Source organism: Ambystoma mexicanum, chromosome 7p (genome assembly GCF_040938575.1).
Source record: "Ambystoma mexicanum isolate Mex_15411 chromosome 7p, UKY_AmexF1_1, whole genome shotgun sequence".
In the NCBI taxonomy this organism is placed as follows: domain Eukaryota; kingdom Metazoa; phylum Chordata; class Amphibia; order Caudata; family Ambystomatidae; genus Ambystoma; species Ambystoma mexicanum.
In genome coordinates this window covers 816,960,979-816,977,380 of record NC_090939.1, presented here as the reverse complement: position 1 = coordinate 816,977,380, position 16,402 = coordinate 816,960,979, and the positions used below count along the sequence as shown (strand labels likewise).

The window sequence follows — 16,402 nt, the reverse complement described above, 5'->3', positions numbered from 1 at the left end:
AGAAGCTGGAGGTAAAACTGACACCTACTGCCAGTATTACTGGCACAGTAATATTGTTTCCGGTAACACCGGCAAAATCCCCCTTTGGAGTCCTATTGGGAATTTGCTGTTTAAACCGGCACTTGTAACCTGCTGGTAATAATGGCAGACAAGGGAGTGTAACGGTTTTGGCGTTTCACTGTATCCCGCCAGAATTACCGGCAAGATACCAGCAACCTTGTAATGAGGCCATCTCTCAGAAGACTGCTTTGAACACTTGCAGGCACTTTGAGTGCAATGTTTGATGGTAAGGCTTGATTAAAGTGAGCTCAAAGAGCTCTCATGAGGAGGTGTTTTGGGCGGTCAGGGACAGGAACTGGGTGGGAATGGCCATATGGATTAGCACTGCAATGGACAGACAATGGGTAAGTAAATAACACCTACAAGCTGTGTCCTTCATATTTTTATTTGTTTTTTGATTTGGCTAAGAAAACTTAACCTTTAACAAAATAAATCACACAGCACCAATGCAAAACATCAATATGGAAATAAGAAAAGAAGAAAGGAAAAAAAACAAGACAAAAACAAAAGAAAGAACAAGAAAAAACTTGATCCATTAAAATGCAAATTCATAAAATAAAAACAATACCATTTTCTTAATTCATTAAAACCTATTTTCCTTAAATGCATATACCTAAAACAGATAACTCGACTTTGAAAACCTTCCCATTCCAACTGAAGTCAAAGCTGTCCTATAGATGTTACAAGAGATGTCACAGGAAACTTCCAAATTCAATGATTTCAGAAAGTTAGTAACTGCAATTACTGTGGAGGTGGTATCGCTGGCCAAACAAGTAGAGCAAATGTTCTTAATCACCCAATGCAAAGCGCAGACTTTTAATTATTATTAGAAATATTGAAAATATCAACGTTTCAGTAGTAATAAAGTAAAAAAAGAAAAAACATAAAAACCAATGTTACAATATTACATAAAATATTACAAAATACATATAGACAGTTCATAAAACAAAAACAAAATTATCTGTGTTCTTCAGTGTTGCAAAACATATCAGAACTAAAGAAAGATTAATGATAAAATATGCTATGTTAATCAAATAAGGCAGCTAGTCAAGACTCAAAAATTACAAAAAATTGACTACAGCAATTCTTATGGACGTTTCTGTACAGGAGGGTCCTTCCCCATCAAGCTCTCTGGCAAAGTAACAGACGCCCGGGTGAGATTTTACAGCCATCTTTATTTACAGGTTCACACTGGAAAGGCACAGTCATTCTGCCTTCCCTGCTTATGTAGGCCTTTTTGAATGATGCAATACCTTCATGTAAATTCAGAGCACATATCTGATGGGTCCTTTTAGCCAGAGAAAAGCCCTCCCCATTATTTGACTGGGTGGCATATCTGTAACTCACCAAGCCCACATTAGCTCACTCTTGGTAAACACTTGCTGACTGACACCTAGACTGATACGCTTATTTTAGACCCAGCCAGACACAATTATACATCCTTCAACTCCTGCCAAAAGCAATTGTATTTATCTCACTTGTCAACTCTGACCTACTCTTCAAGGTCCTGCCAAGATTTAGTCAGTGAATCATACCATGGAAAAACACATATAAACTCAATTATGCTGCCAAGTATGCAGCTGTTCTGTCCAAATTGGTCTTCAAAAGCACAACATGCCTGGTTTTTCTGCCAAGCTCCAAATATAACCTCCCAGATGTGCTTATCTTACAGCATGATGCTGCCAAAGACCTTCTACTGTATAAGCATGAGTCAGGGTTTTCTCACACCTGTCTTTAAGACACCATTTTGTGTTTTGGCATCCATTTAAAAATGTATCCCGGTCTGCCTGTGCTACCAAACGGTCAGTCAATATTTACTTTTAAGCATGTCTCATTTTCTATCCTATTTTTTACATTTTCATGATATGTGTGTAATACTCCAGGCACTCTTCACTTCTTGGGTCATTCTGACCCAAAATATGCACGGCCCCACATGCACTTTTTTATCTAAAAATAAAATCACTATAATTCGGATTTCTGCAATACTGGAACCATCGATCAGCCTATCATGTTTTCTATACTCATTTTGGGCAGAGGGGTTTGCACCCCTCTACAGTTCTTTGACAGTTGAAACCACAAGGAACCATATGTTAAGATCAGATCATGAACAGAATGTTGGAAATACATTTTTCGTTTAGATAGCAAGCCTGGACAAGCAGTTATCAAATGTTTGAGAGTTTTGAGTTGCTCTGCATTTAAGCAAAATCTGCACTTGTTGATTTCATTAGAAATGTTCTTGCGTCTCGCCAAAATATCCTTAGTGTTCCACAAATTGAACCGAAATCGCAAGAATACATTTCTGTATTTTAGTGATGGAATTTTGCTCAAATATGTCTCTACCGCAAGGAGTCGATTTAACTAAAATTGATCCTTTTGAAAATGTTGTGATGTCAGGCATTGCTCTCTCATGCAGAACCAGTCATATTGCCACAACTTCTCTTTCGCTCTGGTTGGATTTGTTTTTTAGAGTTTTCAGATATGTCGGCAGATGTCATCGAATCAAGAACCTTCTGTCTCCAAGCAGTTATTATTTTATGATTCGAAGTTTGAACGTATGAGGAAAGGATATGCAGCAGAGAGCCTGTATTTGATGAGGAAAGGTGTTTCCTATATAAAGGGATCATTTTCCATATGTAGAGAGTGTTCAAGGATAAAATGCCTAATTCATATCTTACAATAGACATGGGTTGAGAGCGAGGTAGAGATAAAACTAATTTCCAAAAATAACTGTCAATTGGTATCCAAAAGGTGTATGGACGTCAGGTTCTTGATTCAGCGCCATATATGGTGGTCGGAACAACCTTTCGTTTATAGAAAGTTAAGAGAGGAAGACTAGAGAATTTGCCATATTTTGCTTGTAAGATCATTACTTGGGCCGCAGCTGTGTAGATTTCTTTTCTTCAGGTCCAACAAATAAGGCCGGTCCGACACATGATTATTAGTATTCAGTCCAAGATATCGATATTCATCTACTATTCGTAGACATTTACTTTGCAGATGCCAGGTGACAGAGCATTTCTTAACATGTTATCTCGATGCACATATCATTATCTTTGTTTTATTAAGCTTACCAGCTCAGATAAGTTAAAAGAAGTTGCAACCCCCTGGGAGTTTTGGTTAATAAGATCAGATCGTTGGCATAAAACAGCCAGGTGATTGCACGAGGACCTAGTTTAGACAGGTTTGAAATAATGCCAGCAAGGTGATGTCTAATGTCTATGCCGAGGCTAAAATGCAACCTTGCTTAAGGCCCCTAGCTGTTGGTATAGGGGCCGATGACTTGCCGCCTAGGGTCGGACTTATCTGGATTGTGGTATTTGATTGAAATTGTAGAATCCAGTACTGAATATTGGTTGAACACAAAGCATTTTTCAATTTACTCATGAGAATCTCTGTAGAGATTGAATCAAAAGCTACTTGAAAGTCTTTAAACGCCATATACAGTGGTTGATTCATCTGAAAACTCTGACTTAATAGCATGTAAAGTTTGAAGATTGATTGCTGTGCCTAGCCCTGGAACAAAGTCTGTTTGGCATCCAGGCATTAAAATCTCTTAAGTATTAGGCGGGCAAATATTTTGCCGGCACATCCAGCAGCGCAATCGGTCAGTAATTTTTTGCAAGTTGGAAATCTCCTTTTTTTGTGAATAGGGATAATGATGGATTTACGCCATGAGGGTGGAATTTGGTGCATTTCCAAAACTCTAGCAAAAATGCTAAACAAAATTTGAGACCCTGCTTCTGGATGAGATTTAAGTACAGTGTTACTAAGGCCGTCCGGGCCAGGGGGATCTGGATGACCTTACCTTTGCTATGTAAAAGTTTGTCATGAGTATCAAAGTTAATGTCGCAACTTACTGATGGGGGGGAGATGGATTCCGGAAAATGGAGGGGAGCAATGGCCTAAGTGGTATGATAATAAGCATTCCACGTCTCTTCTGGGACAATGTTTTTTTGCATCAGTATTTGGCTAATATTATTGCCCTTGTTCAACAGCCCCCATATAAGAGCTGAGTTCATAGAGGCTAGGGCCTGAAACATCAGCTCACCATCATGTTGAATAGTCTAGGACTTTCTGGATTCAAGCCAATTTTTATATTTGGTTTTGAGTTGCTTTAATTTGATAATTCTGATTAATAGAGGTAGATTAGCAATAGCTCTCTTGGAGGAGCGATAAGCAGTTCTCTGTGTTCAGTTCATGATCATAAACATGTTTGTGTTTAGTCTCGAGTGTAGATATGGAGCAATTAGGAAGTTTAACTGTTTGCAGGGCAGCCACGTAAAGGCCATCTGAGTAAATCGGTTTCGGATTCAAGATGTCTCGTGGACAGACAATATGAGAATGTAGCACTTCTAGTAGGTCCAGAGTCCATTACAAACGATTTTTGCCTCTTGATACTGCTATGACGTGATCATAAAATTGATATTGATGCCGCGCAATGGGCAAGGGAGGGCCAAGTTCAAAATAAAGAGACTAGCTTGCCTGGGGTTTAACTTGAAAATCATGAATCATAGCAAACAAATTAGGACCAGTATAAATGTAGTCTATTTCTAGTCCAGCTGTTCTAGGGTGGATTATCATTTGAAGTTGATGCATTGACCATTATAAACTATCTGTCGGTCATAAGCATAGACCATGATTTTACTGTGCTGGAAATGCTTGTTTTTGATTCAATTATACAATTCATATTTAAATCTCCAGCTAGAATTGTATAATCAATTGCATGATCATGGGCAATTAAGTCCAAGACAAATTCCAGATTGCGTAGAAAGATGGCATTGCATATACCAACATGGTTCCAATATATATTTATGAGCACTAAGGTGTAATGTGCTGCCTTTATTTTGACCAATTGAATAAACATATTCGGGGTCGCCCAGGGGAATAGCTCTAGGCCTGATAAAATGCTTACTGCCACCAGTAGGCCCGCCCTAGGTCGACCTTTGATAGATGCTCCTGCTGATAACAAGGTAAGGTATTTTTAAAAGCCAGACCTCCTGCAGAACAAAGTCATACGCGTTTAACAGATTTAGGTCAGTGGAGGAAAGATGTTTGTCCTTTTTGTATTTCAGCAAGCAAGGGTACACAAGTGTTTTCTTATTCTCGGATTGTTAATTTTGGTGTTGCGCTTCTGACTGCGTTTGTGTTAGCTGTACTTCGCGCAATCTATGAAAAGCACCTCTGAGCAAGTTATCTTCAAAGGAAATAACCGAGGGGTGATGTTCGGTACATATGAGTTTATTTTAATGGGCATAATAGAGGGTTGTTTATCAGAATGGAACGGTTGAGTAAGAAAAAAACCCAAATTATACAGGTCCTCACACGCTTGCCAAATCATATAGAGTTCCAGACTGCATCCAGAGCCTAACAATAGACAAGTCGTCATCATTTACAAACTCAATTTGGGCTATGTCAGCAGAGGAAAGGTCCTCCAGTATGGGAATGTCTCCGAGAATATTTAGGACACTAGTCCTGTTGAGATCATATAGCGGAAAGAGGCCACCTCTACATTGCAGAATCAGCTGATGAGTTTTTGAAGAGCATAAGCTTGTTTTGCGTTTAAATACAGCATTTTCATTCGTGAATTGAGGGGTAGAGACATGTTTTAAAGATTCAGACCTGGGATGGCTCATTTTGAGCTGAGTAGAGTTGGACAGATCATGTACTGCATTTAGGCCGTGACGAGAGTTTCCGAAGACCAGGCACGAGTTGGTCTGGGGGCATGCAGCAAACAGAGCGACAGACTTTGCAATTTCCACTTTTCTCTCTTCCAGAGTGAGAAAGTTGTTCTTGGAAGCCAGTGGCAAGATTTTGGAAGATTCACTCAGAACAACATTAGAATTTGGGTGATTAACTGGGGCTGAGGTCAGCAAAGACTAGTCTGCAAATGTTCAACTTCTTGCAGTAAGTCATCAAGGGGTTCATGTTGCAAACCGAATTGAACAGCTTCAGGTTCTATAACACTGTTTGCTTTTTCCTACTAGCTTTTATTTACCGAGCCAAATGAACATATTTTTACATCACAGTCGCAGAGATAGACTGTGCTTGTTTTTTCAGAAGTGTTGGGTAATGTATGAAATGGCGTACACTTGCGCGCTGGGTTGAGCCAACTTGTCTGATGTTTTTTGTTTTTTTGACACTTGTGATATTTTTAGAGATTTCTTTGAATTGGAAAAAATCGTGAACGCTGGTTTCATGGCAGAGGCTGTTTCCACAGAATTAGTCTGTGAAATAACATTGAAAGCTACAACTTTGTCTCCATTACAGTGAGTCGTAGGAAACGGTGTTATTAGATGTTAAAACTACAGTTTCAGGAGGGTTCCCATGTATCAATGTTCGACCTTTAGCCGTAGAAAGAGAAGCATGTTATTCGGGTTCAATGGCAGAGGAAAATACTCAGTGTGAATAATTTTGTTGTTGCAAGCAGTGGCAATCGGTTTGGAAGTAGATGCTACAATTGGCTGTAATAGTTTCATTAACATATCTGTTTGAATGCTCGTTTTAGTATCAAGAATTTGGTAAAGCTGTGTTAAAGAAAGCAGAGCTGTATTCATTGCCTGCAAGGTGGTATCAATGAACGGAGGAATTGAGTGTAAAGATAAAGAATCTGACAGATCAAGAAGGCAGAGGTTTTCCTGGGTGTGCGATTTACAAATTAGAGCGATAATGCTGATAAATCCTGAATTGAATTAGAACACATGACTGGTGATTGTGACAGATTAATAAGAGCTGGCAGAGGGGGTGATGTCATCGGAATTTGAATCGCAGAATCGTCAGCTGAAAAAGATGTAGGAGAAGGTATAGAAATTACAGGGTTAGGGATTGTCTCCTTTTTGAGGTGTAGCTTTAAGATCATAGGTAACATGAATGTTAACTATGAGAGGTAAGTGAGGAATATTTAAAGAAGCAGGTAAGTGTTTAGGAACTTGAGCAATGACAATTAACGCACTGGGGGTTTCCAAGAGATCTAGGATTGGTATATTAATCCTGGAGGACTGAGAAGATAAAATCTTGCCGAGTGGATAGGTCAATGACTGGTATTGTCATGCATGGTCGGTAAGAAGTTAACATGCAAGATATACAAAGTGGAGTTCCCACTCACTATAGATTCTGGGTCACTAGATCGAATAGTAGAAACAGTGGCTATGGTAGAAGGAGTCTGTATTACAGTAATTACAGATATCGCAGTAGTCGGTGATAGAGAGCGAGTGCGTGTCACAGCTCCTAGTCAATTTCACCCTGTGTGAAACGCGTTTAGGTGTTCGTTTCATTTTATCTAGGAGTTTAGCAATCTCCTTCGCTGGTGGCATTGCAGTTGTTAGTGTAAAAACACTTGACGTTACCATTAAATATAGTTTCACGTGTGAGCCGGCAAAGCACACAGTTCAATATATCACTGAATAAGCATAAAAATATTAAACAGATAAAAGCGAAACAACCAAAAATGGAAAACAAAATATCACCATCAAAACATGAAAACATCCAAACAGCACTTACTCAGCACTTCCGAAATGCGCACGTGACTGTGCCGATATAGGCCTTGTGGGTAAAGGGGAGGAGCCAAGTGGGGCTTGCACTCTGTGAGGTAAAAAAAAATAAAAGCAATAACAGCGGGCTATGAAAATGCAACCACATACTGAAAGTATATAATTTATGTCCATAAAGTCTATGGTAGTTGGTCAAAACGCCATTGCCAGAAGGATTTTCTTGGGTTTTCTTGCAGCAGTATGACCAGCAGGACAGCTAAACAGCACTTACTCAGCACTTCCGAAATGCACACCAAATTATTTTTTCAATCGCTCCACCTTAAGCCTTGCAGAGCAGGACAAAATGGCACCAGATGTTTATGGGGTTATCATTGAGTTTCAACATTACAACATCTGCATCCCGCCTGGTCAGTTTTCAAAATACCAAACCTTACCTCCTTATCAAGTTCCATCAGAAATGAAGGAATTCATGTCTTATACACTTGGCTTGGTAAATAGCCAAATGGGGAACTAGTATTCCTAATTTCTTGTGATCTAACTGGAGGTGGCTAAGAGCTGGGTGCACATGCATTGTCTCAATGGTTCTAATGCAATCATAGCTAAATAAAGACCTCTTGACTTTTGTTGGATTATCTACTAAATCACTCCATGTTCTGCTGCTCTCTATCAGAAAATCAAAACAAAGTTTATAAACATCACCCAGCCAAGAAGTACCCTGTTCTTCCAAAATCGCCTTCAGATCAACAAACGGTGAACCTTCCGACGGACATATGATCTTTCTAACAAGTAACACAATATTCCAATGGGCCCTAGCGCTCAAGGAGACAGTATCCAATACAAATCTTATCGCATGGATAGGAACAGAGTTAGTAATATGTAATATCCTTCTCCAAATCAGAGCTTCAAGGGGTGGCAGGTACTTCAGTACTGATGAGGGATAAACATCCATTCCGTATTGTATCCTAGAAACAATCTTCACCTTCATAATACTCTATACATGGCCACAAGGTAAATCTACCATAACGAGAATCAAACCTAATCAGTTGATTAACAAGGGCCAGGGCACACCTCTTTAACCTTCTAGAAGCTTAATTAAACAAGCTTTAGAGAAGAGTAGAAACCCCAGATTGAGTAACGAGTCCACTTTACCTACCGACTCTAACCCAATATGCCAGCGGAACAAACTCTTTCCTACCCTTCGAATATTGCATGATTTTAGTTGTGGCAGGATTAATTTGCAAATAATGTTCAATCATAAAGAGAATGCATTAATTAGATGTTGAAGGCCCACAGGTTTACAATCAAAAATGAGAATATCGTCTGCATACGCCGGCCAAAACGGTCTCAAATGGTGAAGTCTTGGGGACACAAAAACTGCCCATTTAAATAGTCACATAGATCTGCCATATAAAAATTGAAAAAGCAGGGTGCCAACACACATCCCTGCGTGACTCCTAAGGAGGTCAAAATATGGCAAGATAAAGATGCAGTGTGGTCCAGACAAACTTGAGTATTGGAATAAGTGTATAGACTTACTATCGACCTTAGGAGACCAACTGCAATGACCCATGTATTAAGTTTGGACCATAATAGATTTTGGTCCACAGAATCAAAAGCATCAGTAAGGTCAATAAAGGCTATAAACTTTCCTCCCCAAGCTAGATGTTCAATGCTTTTCACAATGAGACTGTTAAGAGATGTTCTCATATTCCTCCTGAAGCAAAAACCTTGCTGTCTGCATCCAAAAGAGCAATTGGTCTATAGTTTAGGGGATTAGTTCTTGCCCCCTTTTTATATAAAGGCACAATAAATGCTGTAGCCCACAAAGCCTGGAAGAGATCAGAACTCGCCACATCTGTAAACAAGACAGTCCGAGTTGTGGCCCATGCCACCGGGTCGTGCTTAAACAGAAAGTTTAGCAGTTGCTTTGGAGCAGGGGAAGAGTTAATTTTCTCAATTAGTCCTAAAACACTATCGTAATCGAAAAATTACAGTTTCGGGTTATCATTACTTCCCCAATCAGGGGAAAAAGTAAACTCACCTGGAGGTCGCAAATACAAATTTCCGATGTGGGACACCCAGTCGCTCTCAGTGACTGAAATAATTTGTTTGCACAGTTGAGATGATTCAATGCTATTGATCTCCAGAAAACCTGATCATTCTAAAGTATAGTTGAGAACATGTGTCTGCCCTACTCCTTTAGGCATGAATCTGACAGAACCAGTTCTTATGTGTCTGGCGTATACTCTTTATTATGCAGTCCTTCCTCACTCATGATATGTGGGACTGTTCCTTAACATTCTGACTAACCTTCTCACTTGTTTTTTCATAGCCACCTCCTCACTGTACACATGGGAATGCTTATATTTGGCCACACCCCTCAAATTCTTAGAATATCTATGTTGCTTTAGTAAATTATCCACAAATTCCCCAAAGTTGTTCATCGAGTAAGATATTTCCATTCATAAGAACTGAGGGTCAAGGTGTTGGCAAGTGAAGCATTAACCCTAGCTGCCAGCATTAACCCAAGCTGCCAGGGTGGTATTCCAAGATATTGTATTGCCGGCCAGATTAGCCAACAAGTCTTTAGGACCCTGTTCTAAACCGTCCTCAATCTCTAAACCAAGGGTAAACTGGGCCTCCAACGTTGAGTGATCACTAAAGGGAGAAGAAACATTATTCAAGTGCGTACAGTGTTCATACAACCACCCCCTGCAAAGATGTAATCGATGGTCAAGTGCACCTTCCCATTTGACCAAGTCGAATGATGCGGAATGTCCCCAAAGACATACTTTTTTAATGGGTACAAGCCCATTCCTTCAAAAACTCCCCAACCACAATCTTCCGTTACAAAGCTTCTTACATAAAGAGCAGCCTTCAGTGTGCAGAGAGGGGCGCACTAACATTGCAGCCTACCTAACATTCTTTACAGGAGCAGTGAGGATACAACTCAGAAACAAATGTGGTTTAAAATATAAATTATCTCAATACACAAGGGAAGATTGAACATCACAATACGTTGTTTCCATGTGATCTGTGAATGAGGGAGGACCTCCATAACCCTCCACAGCGATCCATGAGACACATGGGGATATTGACAAAATTCCCAACTAAATAGGCAATTGACTCACCCCAGCAATGGGTCGCCTTATATTGTTTGGCCCTGAGGAAGGTGGAGCACGAACACTCAGCTGCCGAAACGTACAACCCTCTTTGGAGCACCTTTCGGAACACAGTAGTGTGACTAAACAGTTACAACCTATACAGCTGTGCTCTGAGTAGACCCCTATTCCATGATAAGATATGTTTTGCCCTTGCAGTGGCCATGCTATAGGCTAGTTAGATATCAAGGGCCATGATGATAGAATTTGGACTGCAAACTCAGAACTAATTGTGCTTCCATTGATCTCTCACTTGCTCATGTTATTTTTTATAATAGGAACCAATCATGTTTTTTGTTATGTTTTATAGCTTCTTGTATATATTCATTGCACTGTGCATTTACGTAATATATATGAGCTTGTCTATTGAATTAAAATGTAGATTAACTATTTTTATAAAATGAAGGACCTGCAATTCGCAAGGTACAAAAAGATCAAGTCGCAATTTTGAATATCAAAAATGGAGTCTGTCTGCCCTTGATTTAGACTGGCAGCGCTGAGCGGATTAACATTGAGTATTCTGCCACCACCATATTAAACATCATCAAAGAATGTATTTCTTATGATAAAAATATTTCCTGGTGGGGCATTTCTTTTGTGTTTACAAAGCTTCTTCGAGCTGACAACAGAGGAAGAATTGTCAGTGAAGGTTATTACTGTGATATCTTTCCCAGATTGAACAAGCGTTAGAAGACTACCATACGGGCGACCCATGTCACCTTGTTTGGCTGCCTCGAAAATCACTCTATAGCGCTCAAACTGTGGAAATTGCTGCCAAGTGTCCTGTAAACAATCGTTGCATCGAACTTAATAACCAAGACCAGTTACTGATCTCTTCTGAGACCTTCATCTTAAGCTTTAATTTACTCACTAATTGCCAAATGAGAGGGAGGGTATAGTGGAGGGGGGGGAGCACAGGCACTGGTTAGACGGCCCACCCATGTCCCCCTCCCCAACCGACCACCTCGAGTCAATCGAGCAGAGCCCAGGCAAATACCCCTGATCAGCTTCAGTGGTAGATCTGACACCTGGAATCTTAAGCAAAACACATCGAACCCCGTGACCCTTCCCCTTATCTTAGTAAGACATTTCAGACTTCAGCGATCCCCCCTCTTCCGTTCATCATGTATGGTAAGGTGGACAGAGCAGGACACAGGCCATAAATGTTGCTGGCGCCTGCACAGTGAACAAATGCCTGGCAATTACTAATGTAAAACGTTTCATTGTTAGCACATGCATTCGTAAGCATACATTTTTCGGCAAATGAAAGAGGAGGGGTGTTTGTACTTGCATGTCAGGGGAGTGATTGGAAGGGTAGGGGCAGGAGACTGTTCATTCTCAATTGTGTGGTTTCTCTGGTTTCAGATGTGAAGGAGAGAGTTAACTGATTTTAACATTGAAGCTGTACTAGAATAGTCTCATTAGAATGTTTAAAGAAGTTAGATGCCCCCACACAAGTAAGTTTGCCCCTCCCCATCGTCTCTGAAGTTAGCACCTCTCCTAAAATTTGGGGGTGGGGGCCCCAACCATGCTTTCCTGCCTGGGGTGAAATCTGGTCTGGAAAGACTGACCCTGGATGATGCACCCACTCAAAGGCAAAAACAGGCCACGAGGGATAGTTTGACGTTCTTTACGCCTGGTTCAACACAAATCGTTTGGAAAGCTTGGTATATGTTCATGCATTAAGGTGGACATGTTTAGGGTACATGTTTGGGAAAAGAAAATGTGTTGTACCTTCAACGGATGTTTATTTGTAGTACTAGTGCATTGAGACTCCATCGTTGTTATTCTCGTCTGTTTAAAATAACGTGTCTGGCTGTTCCATTTGTTTCCTTCGTAATAGAGCAGAGGCTTATTTTACATGCCTCTGTTGCCATCTGCTGGTCAAGATAGCGAACATGTAGTACATTTTATTGTTCAGCTAGCTTGGTGAGCTCCGCTTGTTACAGCTTTAAAAAGGTTGGGAAAGTCAGTGTTAAGGTTTAATCCATTATTAAATGCTAACCATAAAACATTTTTGGGACCTTAACTAACAATTTTTGTTTTGGATTGTGGTAAATGTGTTGATAGTGGTTTGTGGTTTGTTTGTACATTGCTTTTGGATATGTGCTTAACTGCTTTAAGCGTGTGAATGTTAGTTATTGTTTGGTGAGAAATGCAGTACAAAGATGGTTTTAAGTGTACGTGTTTTTTGTGAGAATGTAAGCGCGGGGGTATGTTTACATGTTTTGTTATATAATGTTTGTATTAGGAGCAATATTTAAATTATGTGTGCGTTTTCAAATGTACTGCATGTCTGCTTTACTGCTGGGTTTGTTGTTGGTGTGTTTTGTAAATATATGCCTACACCCTGATGTGTACTTGTTACTTTGTGGGACTGAGTGAAGGGTCCATCAATGTTGGTTTTATTATGTGTTCAGTGTTAAATAAAAGGTTGAACCTTGATGTTGGCGGTCACAATGTTTGTAGACTTTAAGTAACCTTAAGTTTTTATGAAACACAAATATTCCAATGCCCTCCTGGTTGGCCGGGTTCACTTGCAAGCAGGTACTCTCACTTAGCTGTTGGCACACCGAAAAAAGTGACTTTATAAACCGGGCCTCCCACAGGCTGTTAGAGCTCTTGCACTGTCGCTAGGTCCCAATCTTTGTCTTTCAGTGTTACTTGGAAAGAAGTCCTACCTACATGCCCAACCCAGAAACCTCTGTTTCTCTAATAATATCAAGTTCTGTTTCTTTGTCACTGATTGTCTGTTTCCCAGTTGAGGAAAGAAGTACCTTTTTGCCTCCTTTTTTGGCAGCTTCCAACATTTTGTAAAAAATGTATTTGCATTTTTAAAGCGCTCACACATCCCGCGGGCATCGAGGCGCTGTTACAGGAATATTTTTTTTTTTTTTTAGTTTCATAATTGTTTTTTTTTTGTTTTTTGTCTTAGTTACGTATTTATAACACGCTTAAATACCCAGACGTTTCTAAGTGCGGATCCGGGGAATCGAACACGTTGCCGCTGAGCTATCCTCCCGGGACAGCATCCTATCCGTGTTCCTCAGATCGGTTGTATGGAAAATCACGGTGGGACGTACCCTGCCCTTGTGCACCGCTGCGCCTCTTTCGGACCGAGGCCCGGATTTACAAAGCAATTTTAAATGGGATTGCGCCATTGTAAAATGCTTTTGTAAATCAGTCAATGAGAGTCCATGATCCAGCTATCCAGAAAGGAGAAAGGATTTGTTCCTTGAAGCTAGTAGGAAGATGACGAAAGTTAATACTAGTAGAGCAAAGACGGACTCATTGTAACTCTGGTTCATAAATGACCTGCAAAGTAGGAGCCAGACCATTTTGAATGCATTGGCGGCACAGTGCAGGTTTCAGTGCTGGTTGATGGAGCACGAAACCACTTTACCTCTTCCACCTACTCCAGCTCTGTACTGTAAATGCGGCTGCATGGAATTTTCATTCAGGCAGACGCATGAATTGCCCGTGGATCAACCACATTTTAACACCCGTGAAAACAAGGGAATCTTTAGGGATTCAATGCAATACCCAGCCACATACATGCGTTTGTGTAGTAGCTGTAATAAGACATGGGAACCCAGGACAGCTCAGAGAGGGTCAAGGTACACACGTGTTAGCCACCGCTGACATGTTCACCTAACAATGATGGATAAGAATATGTTGCAAGAGTTGCTGGTTTACCATGTCATTGTATGTGATGTCTTATTGGCAAATTGCTGGATATGTAAGGATAACGGATGAAAAGTCTGATTCTAAAATGCTTTTTTTGTTGTTCACGAATCCCTACTAATGAAGGATGTTCGACTCATGTACACAATGCACTGTTCGAGATGTGGTAATCAGTGAAGCTGTGTTCTCTCAATGTTGGGGTACATCCCTTACTACGTTTTAATTTTATATTAAAAATCAAACCAATACTAAATTAAACATAAATAACATGGTCATCCACGAAATATCAAACTAATATGTTAATGGTGGCAAACGGGATGTGGCATGCAAGAATCCACGTTCAAGGGCTGATTTAGGTACGTGGATGATTCCGTTTATAGGCCCTCATGCTGGAAATAGAAAAAGTATTTCTTCTAGTTCCATTGCTACTCACCATAGAAATAGAAAACCACTGCTTTCTTTTTCCGTGCTGGAAGAACAACATTGCTAACATGCCCACTACCCTTCAAGTGCCATCAGCTGGGAATGTTTTAGGATCCTCTAAGGTGATGGAAGTCTTTTGCAGGGACTGCCTGGATGAGTGAGAATCATTGGCCACAGTTGAGAGTTCCGGTAACCTCTCTCTCACAATTCGATTTGGTCGAGTGTTACTTGAATCAGTCCACCCAAGAAACACTGTCAGTGTACTCAACATTCATATTTCATGAACCCTTTCATAAGCTTGTGACTTTAGTTAACATTTTTATGATAGTCATTTTATAACCGTCTCTTATTTTATTTACAGCCAAAATGAAAAAGGTCATTGTGACAACACCGGCCCTGTCAAAAGAAACTGGTAAGAAGTTGCCATATTAAACATTCATATCTTGCATGTCTACTCATAACAGTATATATCAGGATTACCCGCTGGATACTATCAAGTTTTGTACCTTCATGCTCGCTATTGCATCCGCTCTCTTCTGTAACATGACTTCTGCTTACGCTTGCTCGCTTAACAGGGACTGCGTTCATTTATTCTCATTCACCTGGTGATTTATAATGTGCCATTGTAAGGTGACTTTAGGGTCCTGCCTTTTTCCTTAACTTTGTTTCCCATTTCGGCTTTCCACGGTGAGAGGAACAATCTTTACGTTGCATATTGCTGATATAGTTAACGCGCCCCTCCCCGAGTCTCTGGCTAAGATGGTGTATCCAAACTGAGCTTGCTCTTGGTGTAGCATTTGTTCCCTGGTGAATAGTGCTGTGAGGCAAGTGAGCCAGAACTTGGGTGCCATATCTGGCAAGCATTACTTACTGGCAACACCTTTAGAACGGTCCTCTGGCATACTCTAAGGTTTTGTGGTGACCATGCCTTCTATCACAAATGAAAAAAAGCAGACCCTCTCAACCTGTATGAGCACTTCCCTTCTTGACTAAGAATATAGAATAATTAGTTGGACAATAGTTGCTGAACTACACCAGCACCTCCTCCCTGTCAACACCACACTCGCCCTCTCGCTTCTTCATTGCAGGAAGGAGCTCTTGACGCCTCCTCTGGGGGTCGACTGGGAACCCAAAGCGGCACTGGAAATATTTTCCAAAGTGGGCACGTATTACACATTTTCAGCAAGCCCAACTTTCTTCCCATGAGCACATTTGGAAATACAATAGGTTAGCACTCAACATGCCCAGGGTGCAGAGGCCTAGTGGGAAAGCTCCAGCATTCCCTGTAGGCCAGTCCAACCCCTGCCCTCCTCTTCAAGGAAGGGCTCCTCCCTAATTCCTAGGTCCACACACCCTCCACTCCCCACCTAACCCGAGACTGGGTGATCTGCACCCACCCTTTGATTCCTCCTGGTTGCTTGTAGATCCGTTGCTGCCTATAACCCTCCCTCCCCCTTTCCGTTATTAGTTCCCTGCTCCCTTGTCGCTCTGAATCCATCTCTGTATCTTCCCCCCCATGACTTGTGGTTCTCTAAGCTAGGTCTGGTGCTCAATAAATACTATAATAATACTAATATTAACATTAAT

The 16,402-nt window shown here is 40.7% G+C and overlaps 1 protein-coding gene across 14 annotated transcripts in view; it reads left to right on the top strand.

The window, feature by feature from the left end:
* ADGRG2 (adhesion G protein-coupled receptor G2) overlaps window positions 1-16,402 on the top strand; it is an 835,692-nt gene that overhangs the window by 256,602 nt on the left and 562,688 nt on the right. For all 14 annotated transcript variants that reach the window (XM_069636971.1, XM_069636968.1, XM_069636965.1 and 11 more), the window contains one exon: window positions 15,177-15,227. In XM_069636971.1, the coding sequence (XP_069493072.1) occupies window positions 15,177-15,227 (51 nt within the window). The remainder of the gene's footprint in view (window positions 1-15,176; window positions 15,228-16,402) is intronic.